The sequence below is a fragment of the Odontesthes bonariensis genome, chromosome 8 (genome assembly GCF_027942865.1).
Source record: "Odontesthes bonariensis isolate fOdoBon6 chromosome 8, fOdoBon6.hap1, whole genome shotgun sequence".
Classification (NCBI taxonomy): Eukaryota; Metazoa; Chordata; class Actinopteri; order Atheriniformes; family Atherinopsidae; genus Odontesthes; species Odontesthes bonariensis.
In genome coordinates, this window is record NC_134513.1 from 38,619,131 (window position 1) to 38,634,909 (window position 15,779).

Consider the following 15,779-nt stretch of genomic DNA (forward strand, 5'->3'; position numbering starts at 1 on the left):
ATAAAACTGCTAAAGCCCTGAAAATTGTATGACTGTAATTTTCAAAATCACACAAGCGAGTATAGCTCTCAACAACAGAAATGCTGCTAGTACCTCCATGCTTGCCAGATAAACAATGGACGGAGAGAATGGCGTTTTCACGCTAGCATTCTGCCAACATGGTGGATAGGGGCGGGGCTCTGTACTATGACGACAACTCCTCATTCCATTCCCAAAACTCCGTTTTTGTCTCTTTCAACCAGTTTACACACAAACGCTAAACGGAGTTTTTAAAAAATCTCCACTTTTGCCGGAGTTTTTTTTTAGCTTCGTTTTCGGAGGAAAAAACTCCGTTTGTGTATAAACGAAAGGCACAAACGAAGGGAAAGGTCTTCGTTTATCAAAATACCCGGGTATGTGTAAACAGCACCTGAGTGTAAGCAGCTGCTGCAGACCCAGAAGTCTCTCTGTGGGCAGCATCAATCCCCCCTCCAGCTATGTTCACCTGCAGCTGTCCGGCTGCCTGTAACTTCCTGCCTGGCAGCACCGGGTCCAAAGTCTTCCTCCTGTGGATAAAACCCGGCCTCCCCTGAATAAATGCCAACATGCTGGGTCCCCTTCTGTGTTTCTGACTGTGTACCTGATTATTTATTATTGATCATGTGGCTCTTGATTATTGATCATGTGGCTCCTGCTGTGCACCTGATTATTGATCATGTGGCTCCTGCTGTGCACCTGAGTATTGATTATTGATCATGTGGCTCCTGCTGTGCACCTGATTATTGATCATGTGGCTCCTGCTGTGCACCTGAGTATTGATTATTGATCATGTGGCTCCTGCTGTGCACCTGAGTATTGATTATTGATCATGTGGCTCCTGCTGTGCACCTGAGTATTGATTATTGATCATGTGGCTCCTGCTGTGCACCTGAGTATTGATTATTGATCATGTGGCTCCTGCTGTGCACCTGATTATGTGGCTCCTGCTCCATGGTGCTCAGGTCCTCCTGACGGGCCCTCGGTGCTCTGCACTGCCATCGGACTGCCGGCCCTCTGAGGAAGACAGACCCTGTGACCCCGCTGGGCACCGGCTCCAGGATCAGGACCAGGATGGACCCCGGACGCGCACTCGGTGTCGTGCTGCTGGTGGCCGGCACACTGGTTTCCATGGCAACCACAAGCTCACCTGCTGCAGGTAAACTAAAATTGCGTTTCTGACAGGATTAAAGTGAGAAATCATCAGCTGATCAGATTTACAGATTTCACTAAGACCGACCTGTATCCTTCTCATCATCATCATCTGGTACCGAGTGCTACCAGAACAGGAGCGTCCCTGAATATCTTCCAGAAACTCTTGCAGACCCAGCTCTTCAGAGAGCATCTCCTATCCTGCACTGACCCTGTACCTCCCTCTATGCCTGCACTCCATCTCTGACAGTCTGACTGGTGGTGTCCTTCTGTGTAGCTTTGATGTTAGCTTTGAGGTTAGCTTTGAGGTTAGCTGTAATGTTAGCTTTGATGTTAGTCACTGCATCCTACAGAAGGCACTGCATCCTACAGAAGGCACTGCATCCTACAGAAGGCACTACATCTTACAGAAGGCACTGCATCTTACAGAAGGCACTGCATCTTACAGAAGGCACTGCATCCTACAGAAGTCACTGCATCCTACAGAAGTCACTGCATCCTACAGAAGGCACTGCATCATACAGAAGTCACTGCATCCTACAGAAGGCACTACATCTTACAGAAGGCACTGCATCTTACAGAAGGCACTGCATCATACAGAAGTCACTGCATCATACAGAAGTCACTACATCCTACAGAAGTCACTGCATCCTACAGAAGGCACTACATCTTACAGAAGGCACTGCATCCTACAGAAGGCACTGCATCATACAGAAGTCACTGCATCATACAGAAGTCACTGCATCCTACAGAAGTCACTGCATCCTACAGAAGTCACTGCAGCCTACAGAAGTCACTGCATCCTACAGAAGTCACTACATCTTACAGAAGGCACTGCATCCTACAGAAGGCACTGCATCCAACAGAAGGCACTGCATCATACAGAAGTCACTGCATCCTACAGAAGGCACTGCATCATACAGAAGTCACTGCATCATACAGAAGGCACTGCATCATACAGAAGTCACTGCATCCTACAGAAGGCACTGCATCATACAGAAGGCACTGCATCCTACAGAAGTCACTGCATCCTACAGAAGGCACTGCATCCTACAGAAGGCACTGCATCATACAGAAGGCACTGCATCATACAGAAGGCACTGCATCCTACAGAAGGCACTGCATCCTACAGAAGGCACTGCATCATACAGAAGTCACTGCATCATACAGAAGGCACTGCATCCTACAGAAGGCACTGCATCCTACAGAAGGCACTGCATCATACAGAAGTCACTGCATCATACAGAAGGCACTGCATCCTACAGAAGGCACTGCATCATACAGAAGGCACTGCATCATACAGAAGTCACTGCATCCTACAGAAGGCACTGCATCCTACAGAAGTCACTGCATCCTACAGAAGTCACTGCATCCTACAGAAGTCAGGCCATAAAAGGTTTTAACAAAAAGCGCGGCTGAGCCGGATCTAAAAAAAAGAGACTGTGAAAACAAAACATGACTGTGACAAAAAAACAAAGGACTGGACTTGGCATGAAAATACTTAGCTTGACTTGAGACAATGAGTGAGGGTGAGGATCTGGCAAAGTGCATGGAAAAACCTGGAGACTAAATACTGTGGAGGGTGATTGGTGATTGAGTGCAGCTGATGGGGAAAACACAGGTGAGGGAAGTGAAGCTGATGGGAGGGCAGGAGAAAGAAGGTGGCATGACATGGCAAAACTAAAAACGAGACCTGAACCTAATACATGAGAAAACTAAGAACTTAAGCAGAAACTAAAAACGTGGCAAAAAACCCACAGACATGACAGTAGGTTGGTGAGGTCCTTGAGAGGTTTCAGAGGTAATTCTGTATATAGATTTACAGCATTGAAATTTAGGTTAAAGGAGTAGTTAAAGTCCCAGTTTATATATCCATGGCTGTTGAGCAGTGCAGCTCCTGCAGTACAGGACGCCCCCCAGTGGCCAAGTTCTTGCTGAGCTTCCTGCTTCAGATCCAGGCCTGCAGCCTCTGATCCAACAGTGTCTCTTTTTCTATGGTTGTAGCTATGGTTGAAATTCTATCTATCCATCCCTCCATCCCTCCATCCATCCATTGCTCCATCCATCCATCCATCCATCTATCATCCATCCATCGCCCTATCCATCCATCCATCCATCTATCCATCCATCCATCCATCTATCCATCCATCCATCGCCCTATCCATCCATCCATCCATCTATCCATCCATCCATCCCATCCATCCATCCATCTATCCATCCATCGCCCTATCCATCCATCCATCCATCCATCCATCCATCGCTCCATCCATCCATCCATCCATCTATCTATCCATCGCCCTATCCATCCATCCATCCATCCATCCATCCATCGTTCCATCCATCCATCGTCCTATCCATCCATCCATCCATCGCCCTATCCATCCATCCATCCATCCATCCATCCATCGTTCCATCCATCCATCGTCCTATCCATCCATCCATCCATCTATCTATCCATCCATTGCTCCATCCATCCATCCATCCATCCATCCATCCATCCATCCATCCATCGCTCTATCCATCCATCCATCCATCTATCCATCCATCGCTCTATCCATCCATCTATCCATCCATCTATCCATCCATCGCTCTATCCATCCATCCATCCATCCCTCCATCGCTCTATCTATCTATCTATCTATCTATCTATCTATCCCTCCCTCCCTCCCTCCCTCCCTCCCTCCATTGCTCTATCCACCTCTCCATCTATCTATATCTCCATCCATCTTCCCTCTGTGTGTGTGAGGGCGTCGTCCCCTGAATACCAATGATGACTCCTCTCCTTTCAGCACGTGATGCTGCCGCAAAGCACGGCGTCACCACGGCAACAAGGCGAAGACAAGATGAAAGAGACTGTGGAAGCTGTGTGTGTGTGTGTGCTAAAGACAAATGTGTTTAAGAGACTGCAGAGGAGGAAGAAAGGAAACAGAAAGCGGCCTGAGCTGCTGCTGTGGGGATCTGAACCTTCAACACTGATGCAGTAACAGAGCCAAATCTGTTTATTGGCTCTTTTAGAAGCACATTAACACTCTGACATCACATGGAGAACACTGGCATCATGAAACCTGATTTTATTTAAGAAACACAAAAACTACTGATCATTCATTGATTAGAGGCTGAAAACAGGAAATGCCTTCAACTGATTTTAACCATTTAATAACGGGGGGATGTCTTTCTAACGATATAATAATAGCTGTTATCCTGATTGAGAACAACAAACACCAGAATTTAAAGGACTAGTTCTGTTTTTGTGTGATTCATTCATTCTCACATCTGAGCAGTAAATATGAAGGTCAGCTAGCAGCTTAGCTTAGCACAAACTATTCAGCCGTGTTCTGCCCAGAAATGAGAAATTACTGCTTCAATTAAACTAAATTCAGTTCAATATAGTTCATTCAGAACTAATTCAAAGAAAAAGTAGCCTTGCACTGCGGAGAGAAAAAACTTCCTTTTAACAGGAAGAAACCTCCATCAGAACCAGGAAGGGCGGCCATCATTATCTTGGTGATTCTCCGTCATAATTTCAATTAACTTGTAGAACTGAGCTCTGGGTGGTTTTGGTCTCGTCAGGGCGGATCTACGAGTGATCAAAACTATTATTTAGTTTTTCTAGTGTTTTACTAAATAAAAAAAAAAGACATCCATTTTTCTATTTTCGCGTCTTGAAACACATTCTGATTCAGATGTCTGTACGATACACTCATAAAGAACAATGCCAGCAACCATTGTCACGAGTATAGATGCAGGGTAACGATATTACATTATGTGGACTGTTCCGCTCGTTTGTTTAGCTATAACGCAAAGTTATCACATGTCAAATGTGGTTGTCTTTAAAATGAATATACATAATGTAATACCCATCCTAAACTGAGCTAGTACCAGGAACTTATTTTCTTACCGTGAATACACTTCGATATCTTCCAGTCCATCTAGATGCACATTATCTTGTTGTACTAACATTGAAGAACCGCATATAATGATTACTAAATGAGTCTGAACTGTTCAAATCTTATTAATTTATCACTCATTTAGACTAATCCTCAATGACGATGACAAGTAGATGGTAATGTGGTTCCATGGTAACATTACCCATGAACTTCTTAATTAACGTGCAGTCTAGTAAATCATATCAAATTGAAACTCTTGATCTGAACAAGCCCTTTAGGTGACTCATACAGTGATATTAAGCCTATATTAAACCTAGTTTACCATCATACATAAAATGGTACATATAAGAAAATCCTTCAACAAAACTTGATTTGCATGGCTTTTATATGGAAAAGAGCATTTGGGGAATGGTCCTGGAGGTCAGACTCTCCTTTGCATTTCCAAATCCTTCTATGTTGTGGGTGATAAGATGCTATAAGGGTCTTTAATCTTGCTCCAGTACTTGGGGGACAGAATCACCAGAGGCTGGTTTGTGGGGGAGTGAACAGTGAACCTCTAACCCTAACCCACCTGAATAAGCTTGATCTGTTTATTCCACACTGAGTTTGTTACATGTGTACAGATGCATGAGGTATGATAGAACAATGATTGTTTAACAGGTTTGTTCAGGGATCCTGAGGGTTGATTAGGGGTTCTCTGGGTTGGTTGGGGCCCTGGGGTCTAACTGGGGGACAGGTTAAAAATGAATAAATTCTGTCTCTTAGGCCCCGTAGGTGTGCTGGACTTAAACAGGACAACGGTGCCTTCGTCACATCCTTCATCGTCATCATCATCCTCCCCTCCGAGCCAGCCCTTAGTCTCCGGTTACCGTGGCAACGATGCCGGTGCAGGCTCGGCAGAGGATTCCGATTCTGGCGCTCAGGGGATCCATCTCTTGCTGAGACCCCCAGACCTCCTATCCCCTAGTCTACCCCCACCTTTCCCCCCACAAAGTCAGCCTACCCTCACCCCTCCTCCCCCCTGGGAGCAGGGCCCCTCCTTGGAGGAGGCCTGGGGCTCTGGGGACTACCTGGAGACCCTGTCCTTCATGGTGCCAGACGGCGAGGAGCTGGCTCTTGCCACTCCGCTGCCCAGCCACCCCTGGGACATCGATGCTGGGGGGGAATGGGTCTCCTACGACACCGCCTTCCCTGCCCGTCCCACCCTCTCCCTCTCCTCCCGTCTCCCCCTATCACCCTCCTCCTCCTCCCCCAAGGTCCCCCTGCACACTTACCCCGCCATTCCAGATGTCTTCCCCACCTGGGACGAGGAGTATGACCCAGAGGACATGCTTCCTCTGGAGCCCACGGAGATCCTGCTGCCAGACATGAACAGTCTGGAATACTACACCAACCTACTGGCCCGGCAGAGGGAGCGGGATAAAGAGAAAGAACTGGAGCAGGACCGGGTCAACAGGACTGAATCCAGACGCACCATCACTCCTACAACTACACAAACCCACCAGACCCTTCCAACCCCAACCCTGAGTCTTGGCCCTTCTCCAGGACCGGAGCCTAAGACTCCCCCTCCAAGTCACACCCCTCCTCTCTCCCTCTCACCTACTCTCACAGGCGAGCGAAAGCCAGCCGCTCCATCAGCCACCACTAACCCCCCCCCCGTCCCCTCTCCACCCATTTCAAAACCCAAAGACCACGGCCCTGTTCCAGGTAGACACCTTCCTCATCCCCCATCCAACGCCACTGGCCGGGTGCCACTTCCTCCACCACTGGGACCGCCCACCCGCCCCGACAAACCAGACAGGCCTTTGGTGGTCACTGACAAGCCAACAAAGGCTCCAACCACGACAACCACCGCCATCACCACCACCACTGAGATGACAGCTATCAGCCTGACCAGAGGCCCCCCAGTCACCACGCCAAGGTTGGCTCAGACCCAGCCCACCAGACAGTACCTGTGCAACGTCACCAAGCCAGAGATGTACCTGGTCAGAGTGGGTAAGAGCTTTACTGGTCACATGACTGGAAAGTTGAAGTGTGTGTCGGGTACGAGTCAGCTGATGTTTGTGTTTGTGTGTCTGCAGTCAGTTCTAAAGGCTCGTCAGCCGGTTTCAGTCAGGTCCGAGATAACCTGAGAAGAGAGTTCAACCGCTCAGTGGAGCTGCAGGTAATCGTGTGACCCACGGCACCGCCAACAGTTTTACTAATTTTTACAAAACATTGACGAGTTCTGCTGGATGGTGTTTTCACTGCAGCAGAACTTCTGTAAGTCTCAGAACTTTATTGACTTTCAGAACTTTCACTCAGACTTTGTTTGGTTTCTTATTGAACAAAGTCTTCCTGTCGACTTAAACTGATCTTGTGTTCAGAGGCTCCAGTTTCATTTCACCACTCCAAAGTAAATATGGCTGCTGTCAGGTGATTGACAGCCTTCCATCTCCCGTTTCACCTTTAGTTCCTCAGAACTCCGTCCAGTTTCGCCTTTCGTGTTGTGTCGGGTCCAATGATCTTCACCGCCATCTCAGTCATCAACGCTCTCCGTCAGACACCACGCAGCTCAGGCCCCATTCCCACCGTGTCGTCGCTGTTCACCGTACCTGACCTCAGGTACCAGGTCCACTCGGTGCTGCAGTTTATCCCCACCCACGTTGATGTCAGAGTCTGCAACTTCAGCGAACGGGTTGAGAGAGGGCTGATGATGGCGTACGCAGAAACACGCCGGAGGTCACACGAGGCGGGGAACGTCACTGTGCAGGTGAGTCTCACCTGTTTGCTGTCACAGTGTGGACAGGCCTTTGGTTCTTGTCGCATTATCATCAAAAAGCGGTTGACTCTCAAACAGCTGCTGAACATCACCATGGGTGTGGCCCGGCCGGCAGCGGCGCAGAAAGTTCCTGTCGACGTCACGTTTGCTGTGCGTTACGGGCGAGGCTACCTGTCAGGGCCAGAGGTCAGCGAACACCTGAGGAAGCTCAGCCTGGTGGAGTTCAGCTTCTACATTGGTTTTCCAGTGCTGCAGATTGCCGAACGTATGATGCAAACATACACACGTCTGTTTTTTATTTCCCATACAGACTAACCCCTTATCCTAATCATAACTGAGTGTTTAACCCTAGACCTAAACCATAACCAGAGCCCTGACCCTAAACCCCGGACTCTGTGCCCACATTTACAGGAAGTCTCCATAAGTTTGTGTGCAGTTAGCTTTTTTCCCCATGTTGTACCCCAAAAATGTGTTTTACACCTGAAACAGGTCTGCACAACACGCTTAATCATGTTTTTGAATATGTACTGAACATGCTAAATGTGCCCTGAATGTATGTCCACAGCCTTCCACTACCCTGAGCTGAACACGTCCCACCACCTGCGCTCCACCTGGGTGCGGACAGGTACAACGCATCTCTCACCTGGACACATTTAGTAAAACTGTACAGATATTTGGGTTTTTGAGCTGTCTGGTTGCTGACATACGTACATGTTTTCAGTCCTCCTGGGAGTTCAAGAGCAGATGGTGGCCGAGAGGAGTTTTAAAGCTCGTCTGGAGAGACGCCTGGCTCTGTTGCTGGAGGAGGGACTGCAGGAGACCAGCAGGAGGCGCTGGAGGAGAGCAACCGCCGTGGGCAACAACAGTCTGCAGGTAAACACACAGTACGGATAAACTCACAGTTGGGTTCACACATGCATTGACCCACTAAGAAGGTGTTAGTTACAGAAAGTAGTTACACCCTTGCCCACATTGTTAGAGTTTGGTAGGTGAAACCTGAGACCTCCTCATCTGTTTACAGCCAGTTTTTCCAGTTTAAAGGTTTCTTTAACTCTTCTCTGTCCAGAATGTGGACATTGCTGTCCTCAGAGTGTCCCTTCTCCTTAAGATGGAGGCAAGCTGCTGAGATGAGACCGAAGAGCTGGTTCTCCTGGTGTTGGTCCAAGTGAAACTATGGTTTAGTTTTTCCTAAATAAAGGTCCATACTCTCCTCGCTCAGCTTGTTTAGCTGTTTAATCCCTAAGCTGAAGCAGTTTCTGTCTGAGGGTGCTGGGGCAGCAATGTGGTTGCACCTGTTTGATGCTGTTATGTTTTCTCAAGTTTCTTTACTGAACCTAACAGAGGCCCAGTTCACGAATCCACAGGTTTCTGACAGAACCTCTGGCACCTTGTTTTTATGATAGGTGGTGGAGAGGCAGAGGTCCAGCAGCTGCAGGGTCTAACCCTAACTCTACCTTAACCCTAACCCTAACCTAACCCTACCTTAACCCTAACCCTAACCCAGCTGCTGGGTCTAACCCTACCCTAACCCTACCTTAACCCTAACCCTCCCTAACCTAACCCTAACTTAACCCTAACCCAGCTGCAGGGTCTAATCCTAACCTAACCTAACCTTAACCTAACCCTAACCTTACCCTAACCCTAACCCAGCTGCAGGGTCTAACCCTAACCTAACCTAACCTTAACCTAACCCTAACCTTACCCTAACCCTAACCCAGCTGCAGGGTCTAACCCTAACCCTAACCCTAACCCTGGGTGAGGTAGCTCTGTTGTTTCAGGAGCCATCTTGCTGCAGTTATTCATTGACTGTGTCCACTGCCTCAGATATCAATATACATGTGTAAATAGGTGATTGATTTTACCTGGAACCGGCTTCAGAGTTGGGCAGAGTTTATAGAATCCACTGAGTTCTGTTTGTGATGCGGATGCTTTCCTACCAGAGAGGTTAAGATGGTGATGAGGTGTGAGAGGAGCTCCCCTCTGGTGTCTGTTAGGAAGTCCAGAACTGCCTCGTGAGGCCTCCTCGGGTAAAGGCTATCATAAGATGAATGGCTTCTTCTTCGGCTTCCCCAGGAAAGTCTATGCTGGGGTGCTGGAGAGAAGAGTCCAGCAGGTAGGTGAATCACAGATCCAGGAGGAGCTTTGGTACAGATTGTGTAACAGCGGACCAGGGGCCTCATGTACAAAGACTTGCGTGGATTTCCTACTGAAATGACCTCCGACATCGGATGTATGAATCTGTGCGCACGCATCAATCCAAGCACATTTCGTTTGTACATCCCAATCAACGTGGAATTGAGCGCACATGTTAGAGTACCCGACTCCTCCCTGTCCACGCCCCTACTTAAATACGCAAATCTGATTTAAATGAGCCCTGCACCTGTGATTCCCCTCTGTGTTCGGTCAGAAAATAAAGAAAAAAGAATGAATAAGACGGAAAAAAGAAGAACTTCACGGAAAGCGAGATGTCGGTGCTACTTTCTGAAGTGAAGGCTTGCTAAAACGTGTTGTTTGGCACGCTGTCCTCCGGCATAAGCAGCAAACTAAGAGGAGTGGGTGGGAGAGCCTGAGTGAGGCTGTTAATGCTGTGTGGTCTGAGAAGCCTCACAAGCAGAGGTGAAGAAGTGGTCCCACATTAAGGTGGATGTGAAGCAGAGACTGGCTGCCCACCGCTGCAGTGTGGCCAAAACAGTCGGGTGGGGGGGGGTGACCGACTCTGTTTGAACAGAGAGTCGGGGCAACAATGGGTGGCACTGCTCTCTCATGGGGTGGTGGGAGCTCATGTGGGTGACTCTGATTACCCCCAAGCTAAATACCCATGTTTTTGTATAACTCACAACAACGTGTTCATACAGTAACGTGCAGAAGTGCGCCGGGGAAAAGATGTGGCTGATTAAGACATTTCACACTTTACGCACAGGGTTATTAATATATGCCCACAGAGACCATCAGGGGCTTGTTAGAAAGATCTTAAACTGAAGTTTAACCAGCAAAAAACAGCAAGAAACTAACTTTAACCACCGACTAATATATATAATATAATAATGATGCTGTGAAGATGGGATAGAAACTGGGGGCGCACATGCTCAATGCACGTCACGGGGAATAATATTAGGACAATTACACAATAAAGTTACTCACCAAGAAGCCAACCATCACCCACAGTGCCACCCTGTAAGTCTGTTCCCAGCGATGCTGTTACTCAGAATGTATGAATCGTGCGTTGAACCAGGCCAGCTCGCCACAATGTTGGTTAATTGCATTTACGCATCACATATGATCTGATGAAAATATGTATGAAAATACATATGATGAATGAAAATGTTCCCTGTTAACATACAAATTCATCATGTGATGGCGCTTTTATAGCAATGTGTGCGCAGTCGATAGCTCCGATTACAAAACCGGCTGTCGCTTCAAATTGAGCTTTGATGTTGGCCTGTTGGGAATTTGATATACGTGGCTGAGATGCGGATAATTCTGTCCCACGCGGCTGGCATGGCTCGGCTCAGGGTAGACTGGCACAGTCCCAATCGGTTGGCCAGCTCCCTCTGGAATGCCCCGGTTGCTATAGGAACCCCAGTGTGCACATCACCTGTGAGCACAGGCAGCGCATGGCTCCTCGCTGTGTTGCGCTCCAACGCCGGCTGCAGCTCTGCGCACAGTTCCAGGAGGATTTCCCTCAAAATGGCTAATGAGTCATGTGCCAGCAAATCCTCTCTGTCTCTGAACACACGCTCTCTTCGAATTGCACCATTTGCAAAGTCTTCTAATAAAGCAGCCATTGTTTTTAATGGTATGCGTTGCACCACTTTGCGCTGCTTTTATATCCACTCGTGTAAATGGAGACACATGGGTGTGTTAATTGTTTATCAGTATTAATTGTTCATCTATCTCAAATGTGCACATCACTGTCTGAGGACTAAGGCCGATTTCAGACTAGAGCGTGGCGTGGCGGCAGCGAGACGACGGCAGTCTTAACGCCGGTTATCAGGCGGTGTGTTCTACTTGGCTTTTCACACCGGACAGTCCGCGGCCGCGGTAGTTCTGCTCCAGCCCTGTCTGCATTCCCCATTCATTTCAACGGGACACCGCCGGCCGCCGCCAGCCACTGCCGTCCAAATTCCGCTCGAGTTCTATTTTCCAAAAGCGGTGTGGGAGACCCAACTACCGCCGCGTCGGTGTGCAAGGACAGATCTGTTTCCATGTATTTTCGCCTCCGCCGGTGAAAATCGCTTCCGTTCCGCCACGCTTTGCCGCCCTGGTCTGAAATGGCCCTAATTGTTTTCACATTTATTTATTATAACAGTTTCCCAACATCACCTTAGGTGTCGCCAAAGAATCAACAGCTGCAGAAACGTGCGTACGCCAGCCCTGAAGCTGCCGTGAGGCACCGCACATTTCCACGGTCTTTTCGTTCTTGATACATCTGATCGTTGACGTGAAAAGGTGCGTACGCTTTGTACATGAGGCCCCAGCTCTTTTCCTCACAAGGATATTAGAGGGAGCATGAGAGTTTGACCACCCTGTCTTCGTGTGTTTTGTGGATTCGGAGAAGGCTAACGACCGTATTCATCATGGTGGTCTGTAGGAGGTGCTCTGGGACTATGGGGCAGACCCTCTTGTTATGGGTCTGTGTACAGCCGCAGTGAGAGCTTGGTTCACATTGTCTTTTCTCTTTAGCAACACACAGTGCTGTTGGCTTGGCTGCAGCTATAAGGCAGGAATAGATGGCGACAAGGTTTCCCATGCAAAAGACTTCTTTGTAAAACAAAAAGAAAAAACATGTTTCTCAATAATCGCGGTAGTGAGGTTTGTCTCTTGCGTGTTGCCTAAACCGAGAGCAGAAAAAGTCTGTTTTCTCCTGTTAGATTGTGAATTTCATTGATTGCCATTGATTACCCCTTCTCTAGTGTTAAAGTTCAAAAAGATGAAGTAATTGTTCATTTAACCCTAAAATGACAGTAATGACTCATTGGCCCTCATTTATCAAACTTGCGTAAGACGAAAAACATGCGTAGGTCGTGTGTACGTTCTTTTCTGCGCAAAGGTTGGCATTTATCAAATCCATCGTGAGCGCAGGAAAGATGAAATCGCCACGACAGGTCTGAAGCCGTGTACGCACTTTTCCATTTTGACTTGCGGTGACTGCAATAGCATACATAAACAGCAGCGTCACTAGTGCGTGCCTCATGAGTCGCAGCAAATCCCTAGGTTAAAATTACAGACTTATCACTTCAAAGAAGGCCCATGTTTTATTTGACTTCAACATAAATATAAACATAAACGCAAATTAAATAAATAAAAAAATTAAACAAGTACAACTCCGTAATTGGAAGAGTGATGGCTCATTATTCAACCGCCTATTTAAGAGGTGATTCTAGCGGCGCGGTAATGGCGAAACGATGGCAGATCTGGCTTTGTTAGAGGACCTGAACGCGCGCATCAGGCGCAAGAGAGTGTTCCGGGACCGCCAGGATTTCTTTCGAGAAAATGATGAGTGGCTTATGAGCCGTACAGGAGAGGCGCTTTAACACTGCGCTCACGCAAAGACGTAGCTCAGATCAGGCCAGCCACCCTCTCCTCCAAGGCACTCAAATCCAAACCTGGATCGGAGCCCCCCCCCGTTTGTGACATGCTGCGTTGGAGAGCTGCAAATTTCATATCGGACCACTTCTTCCTGATCTTATTGGAGAAAAAGTAAAACATCGTTCAATTTTAGATTTCATTTAATCTGGAGTTTATCACATTTTATTGACCATCACAGTAGGGGAAAATACATAACTCGTCCGGTCTGCGATTTACATCGCCAACGCTGTTGACAGCGTTTCTTTGCCGCCTTTCGTCTATCCATGTCGCAAACTCTAGAGGTGCGGCCTCTCAACCCCCTTCTGTAGAAGGCGTGGTTAGGATCATTACGATGGATTTCAGCCGCCGGATTTATCAACAGCCGCTCGGTTTTACGATGGGATTGGTGTGGTACGCATGTTCTGTAAATCTCACTTGAGCCTCTGGTACGACGAGTTCTCCGCTCATATATACAATGCTTTCTACGACGGCTTGATAAATGAGGGCCAATATGTCCAAACCTGACATCAGTTAGTTTTCTTAGTGAAACTTCTACATCCGTCATGAGTGAAAATATTTGATTTGGAGAGGATGTGTTCCCAAAGAAAATACATAAACTAAACTTTGACCTTTCTCACTGTACCCACAATGCTTTGCACTCATCAAGACAGTGCATATGGAATATGAAGCAATCTGCATGGAAATGTTTCTGTTTCCACCATAAAGTTGTGAGTATCATGACGTTTAAATGGCTGTTAGTTAGCCAGCTGACAGCGAAGATCCATGTCTGTGTCACCTGAGTCACTGGTGGTGTGACCTTTTGCCCCTTTTCCACCGCCGAGCTAGCCCTTCTCTACTCGGTTCGATATAGCACGACACTACACTACACCACACTACACGGCACCAGTACCATTTCCTTTTCCACCCAAACTGTGACCTGGAAGTGGGCGGAGTCGGCCCGGTCACCACTAACGTGACGTCGGTTTCAGGCGACTACAAAGTGTCACGCCGCGGTTAGTCAAAAGTAAACACAATGATGGAGTGTAATGTGTAATGCAGTTGACAATTCATATTGTTTAGTTAAACCAAGCTCTTTATTAAAAAGACCGTACAAAAGTAAACAGCAGGAGTTGTCTATACAGGCATCGACGCCAGTGTTGGTGCCGGTGGAATGCAGATAGCAGCTGCTGCCTCAGCTGCAGATTGCGATGCCAGTGTCGGTTCTGAAGCCTGCGGGATTGGAGGATCTTCGCTGACCTCAGCAACCGAACACTCATCGGTTGCACAAATCGAGTCTTGAGTGAAAAAAATTAAAAGTGTGAACATACGAAACGCATACACGTAACCGCATAGGTGAGACACTGTGCTAGCCTTCCAAAACAGCGTTGTTTGCTAGCTCACTCAGAACAACTTACATGAGACACCCGTGTAACTTTTTACACAAGTTAAAGACTGAACATGTATTTGTTACGATATAAAACATGCATTTGTTAAGATATAAGCGTTGCTGGGAGGGACTTCCGGTGATGCAAGCACCTGAGTAGCCACGTTTTGACGGAGCTCTGGCACACCCATCCTGTAATATTGATATTTCTTATTTTTGGTGGCGGTAAATCTCACTGAAATCGGAGTGACTACTCCAGGTGATGACCCTGGACCGATTTTTCAGCAAACCCGCGGGCAAAATGCCTCCTAAACAAATTTCCAAGAAGAAAGAGGCGCCTGTGGCCCTCCCCGAACTCGATGATGCTACGCTAGCCGCTAACACTGATGGGACACCTGATCCGGGTCTGAATAAAGCCCTTGAAGCGATGACTCAAGGCCGGATTAACTATATGGGCCTGCGGCACAGTGCCCAGGGGCACCAACCATTCACAGCCAGTGGGGGGGCACCACACGACAAACTTTAAAAATAGTTTTTTCATGAATGTTTGTACACTTAAAATGGTTACACTTGACATAAATATTCATATAAAATTCATTATTAAAACTAATGTGATAAGAACAGCAACGATATATCATAATTCTGAGCAATAGTGGCCTAATGTGAACATTAACCCCCCTCCCTCAACCTGTCAGTTGAGCCAGTCCACCTATGGTGAAATGTATCACGTTTTTTAAAAAACGCGGTAAAAAAAAAAAAAAAAAAATGGATAAACATCAATTGAGTGGTTGTGCGAAGAGAAAAATAAAAAAAGAGAAAGACTCCAGGGGTTTAGCGGCAATTAAAAATGTTCCAGTGTTAGATCGATGTTCACCGAGGGGTACAGTGAGTGGAAACACCCGGACAGTCACAGCCCATGAGAGGAGCGCAAGCCACCGCGAGTGTCTGCTCGCACTTCTCAAGAGGTCACAGAATGCGGGTACGGTTGATGTTGTTCTCAGAGAACAGAAAG

General features: G+C 47.5%; 1 protein-coding gene across 4 annotated transcripts in view; it reads left to right on the forward strand.

The window, feature by feature from the left end:
• The window catches only part of LOC142385667 (UPF0606 protein KIAA1549), a 78,320-nt gene that overhangs the window by 1,782 nt on the left and 60,759 nt on the right, over window positions 1-15,779 (forward strand). For all 4 annotated transcript variants that reach the window (XM_075472384.1, XM_075472387.1, XM_075472386.1 and 1 more), the window contains exons 2-8: window positions 981-1,174; window positions 5,820-7,049; window positions 7,136-7,218; window positions 7,507-7,806; window positions 7,894-8,080; window positions 8,381-8,440; window positions 8,537-8,688. In XM_075472384.1, coding sequence (XP_075328499.1) covers window positions 1,090-1,174; window positions 5,820-7,049; window positions 7,136-7,218; window positions 7,507-7,806; window positions 7,894-8,080; window positions 8,381-8,440; window positions 8,537-8,688 — 2,097 coding nt within the window. In that variant the 5' untranslated portion in view covers window positions 981-1,089. The remainder of the gene's footprint in view (window positions 1-980; window positions 1,175-5,819; window positions 7,050-7,135; window positions 7,219-7,506; window positions 7,807-7,893; window positions 8,081-8,380; window positions 8,441-8,536; window positions 8,689-15,779) is intronic.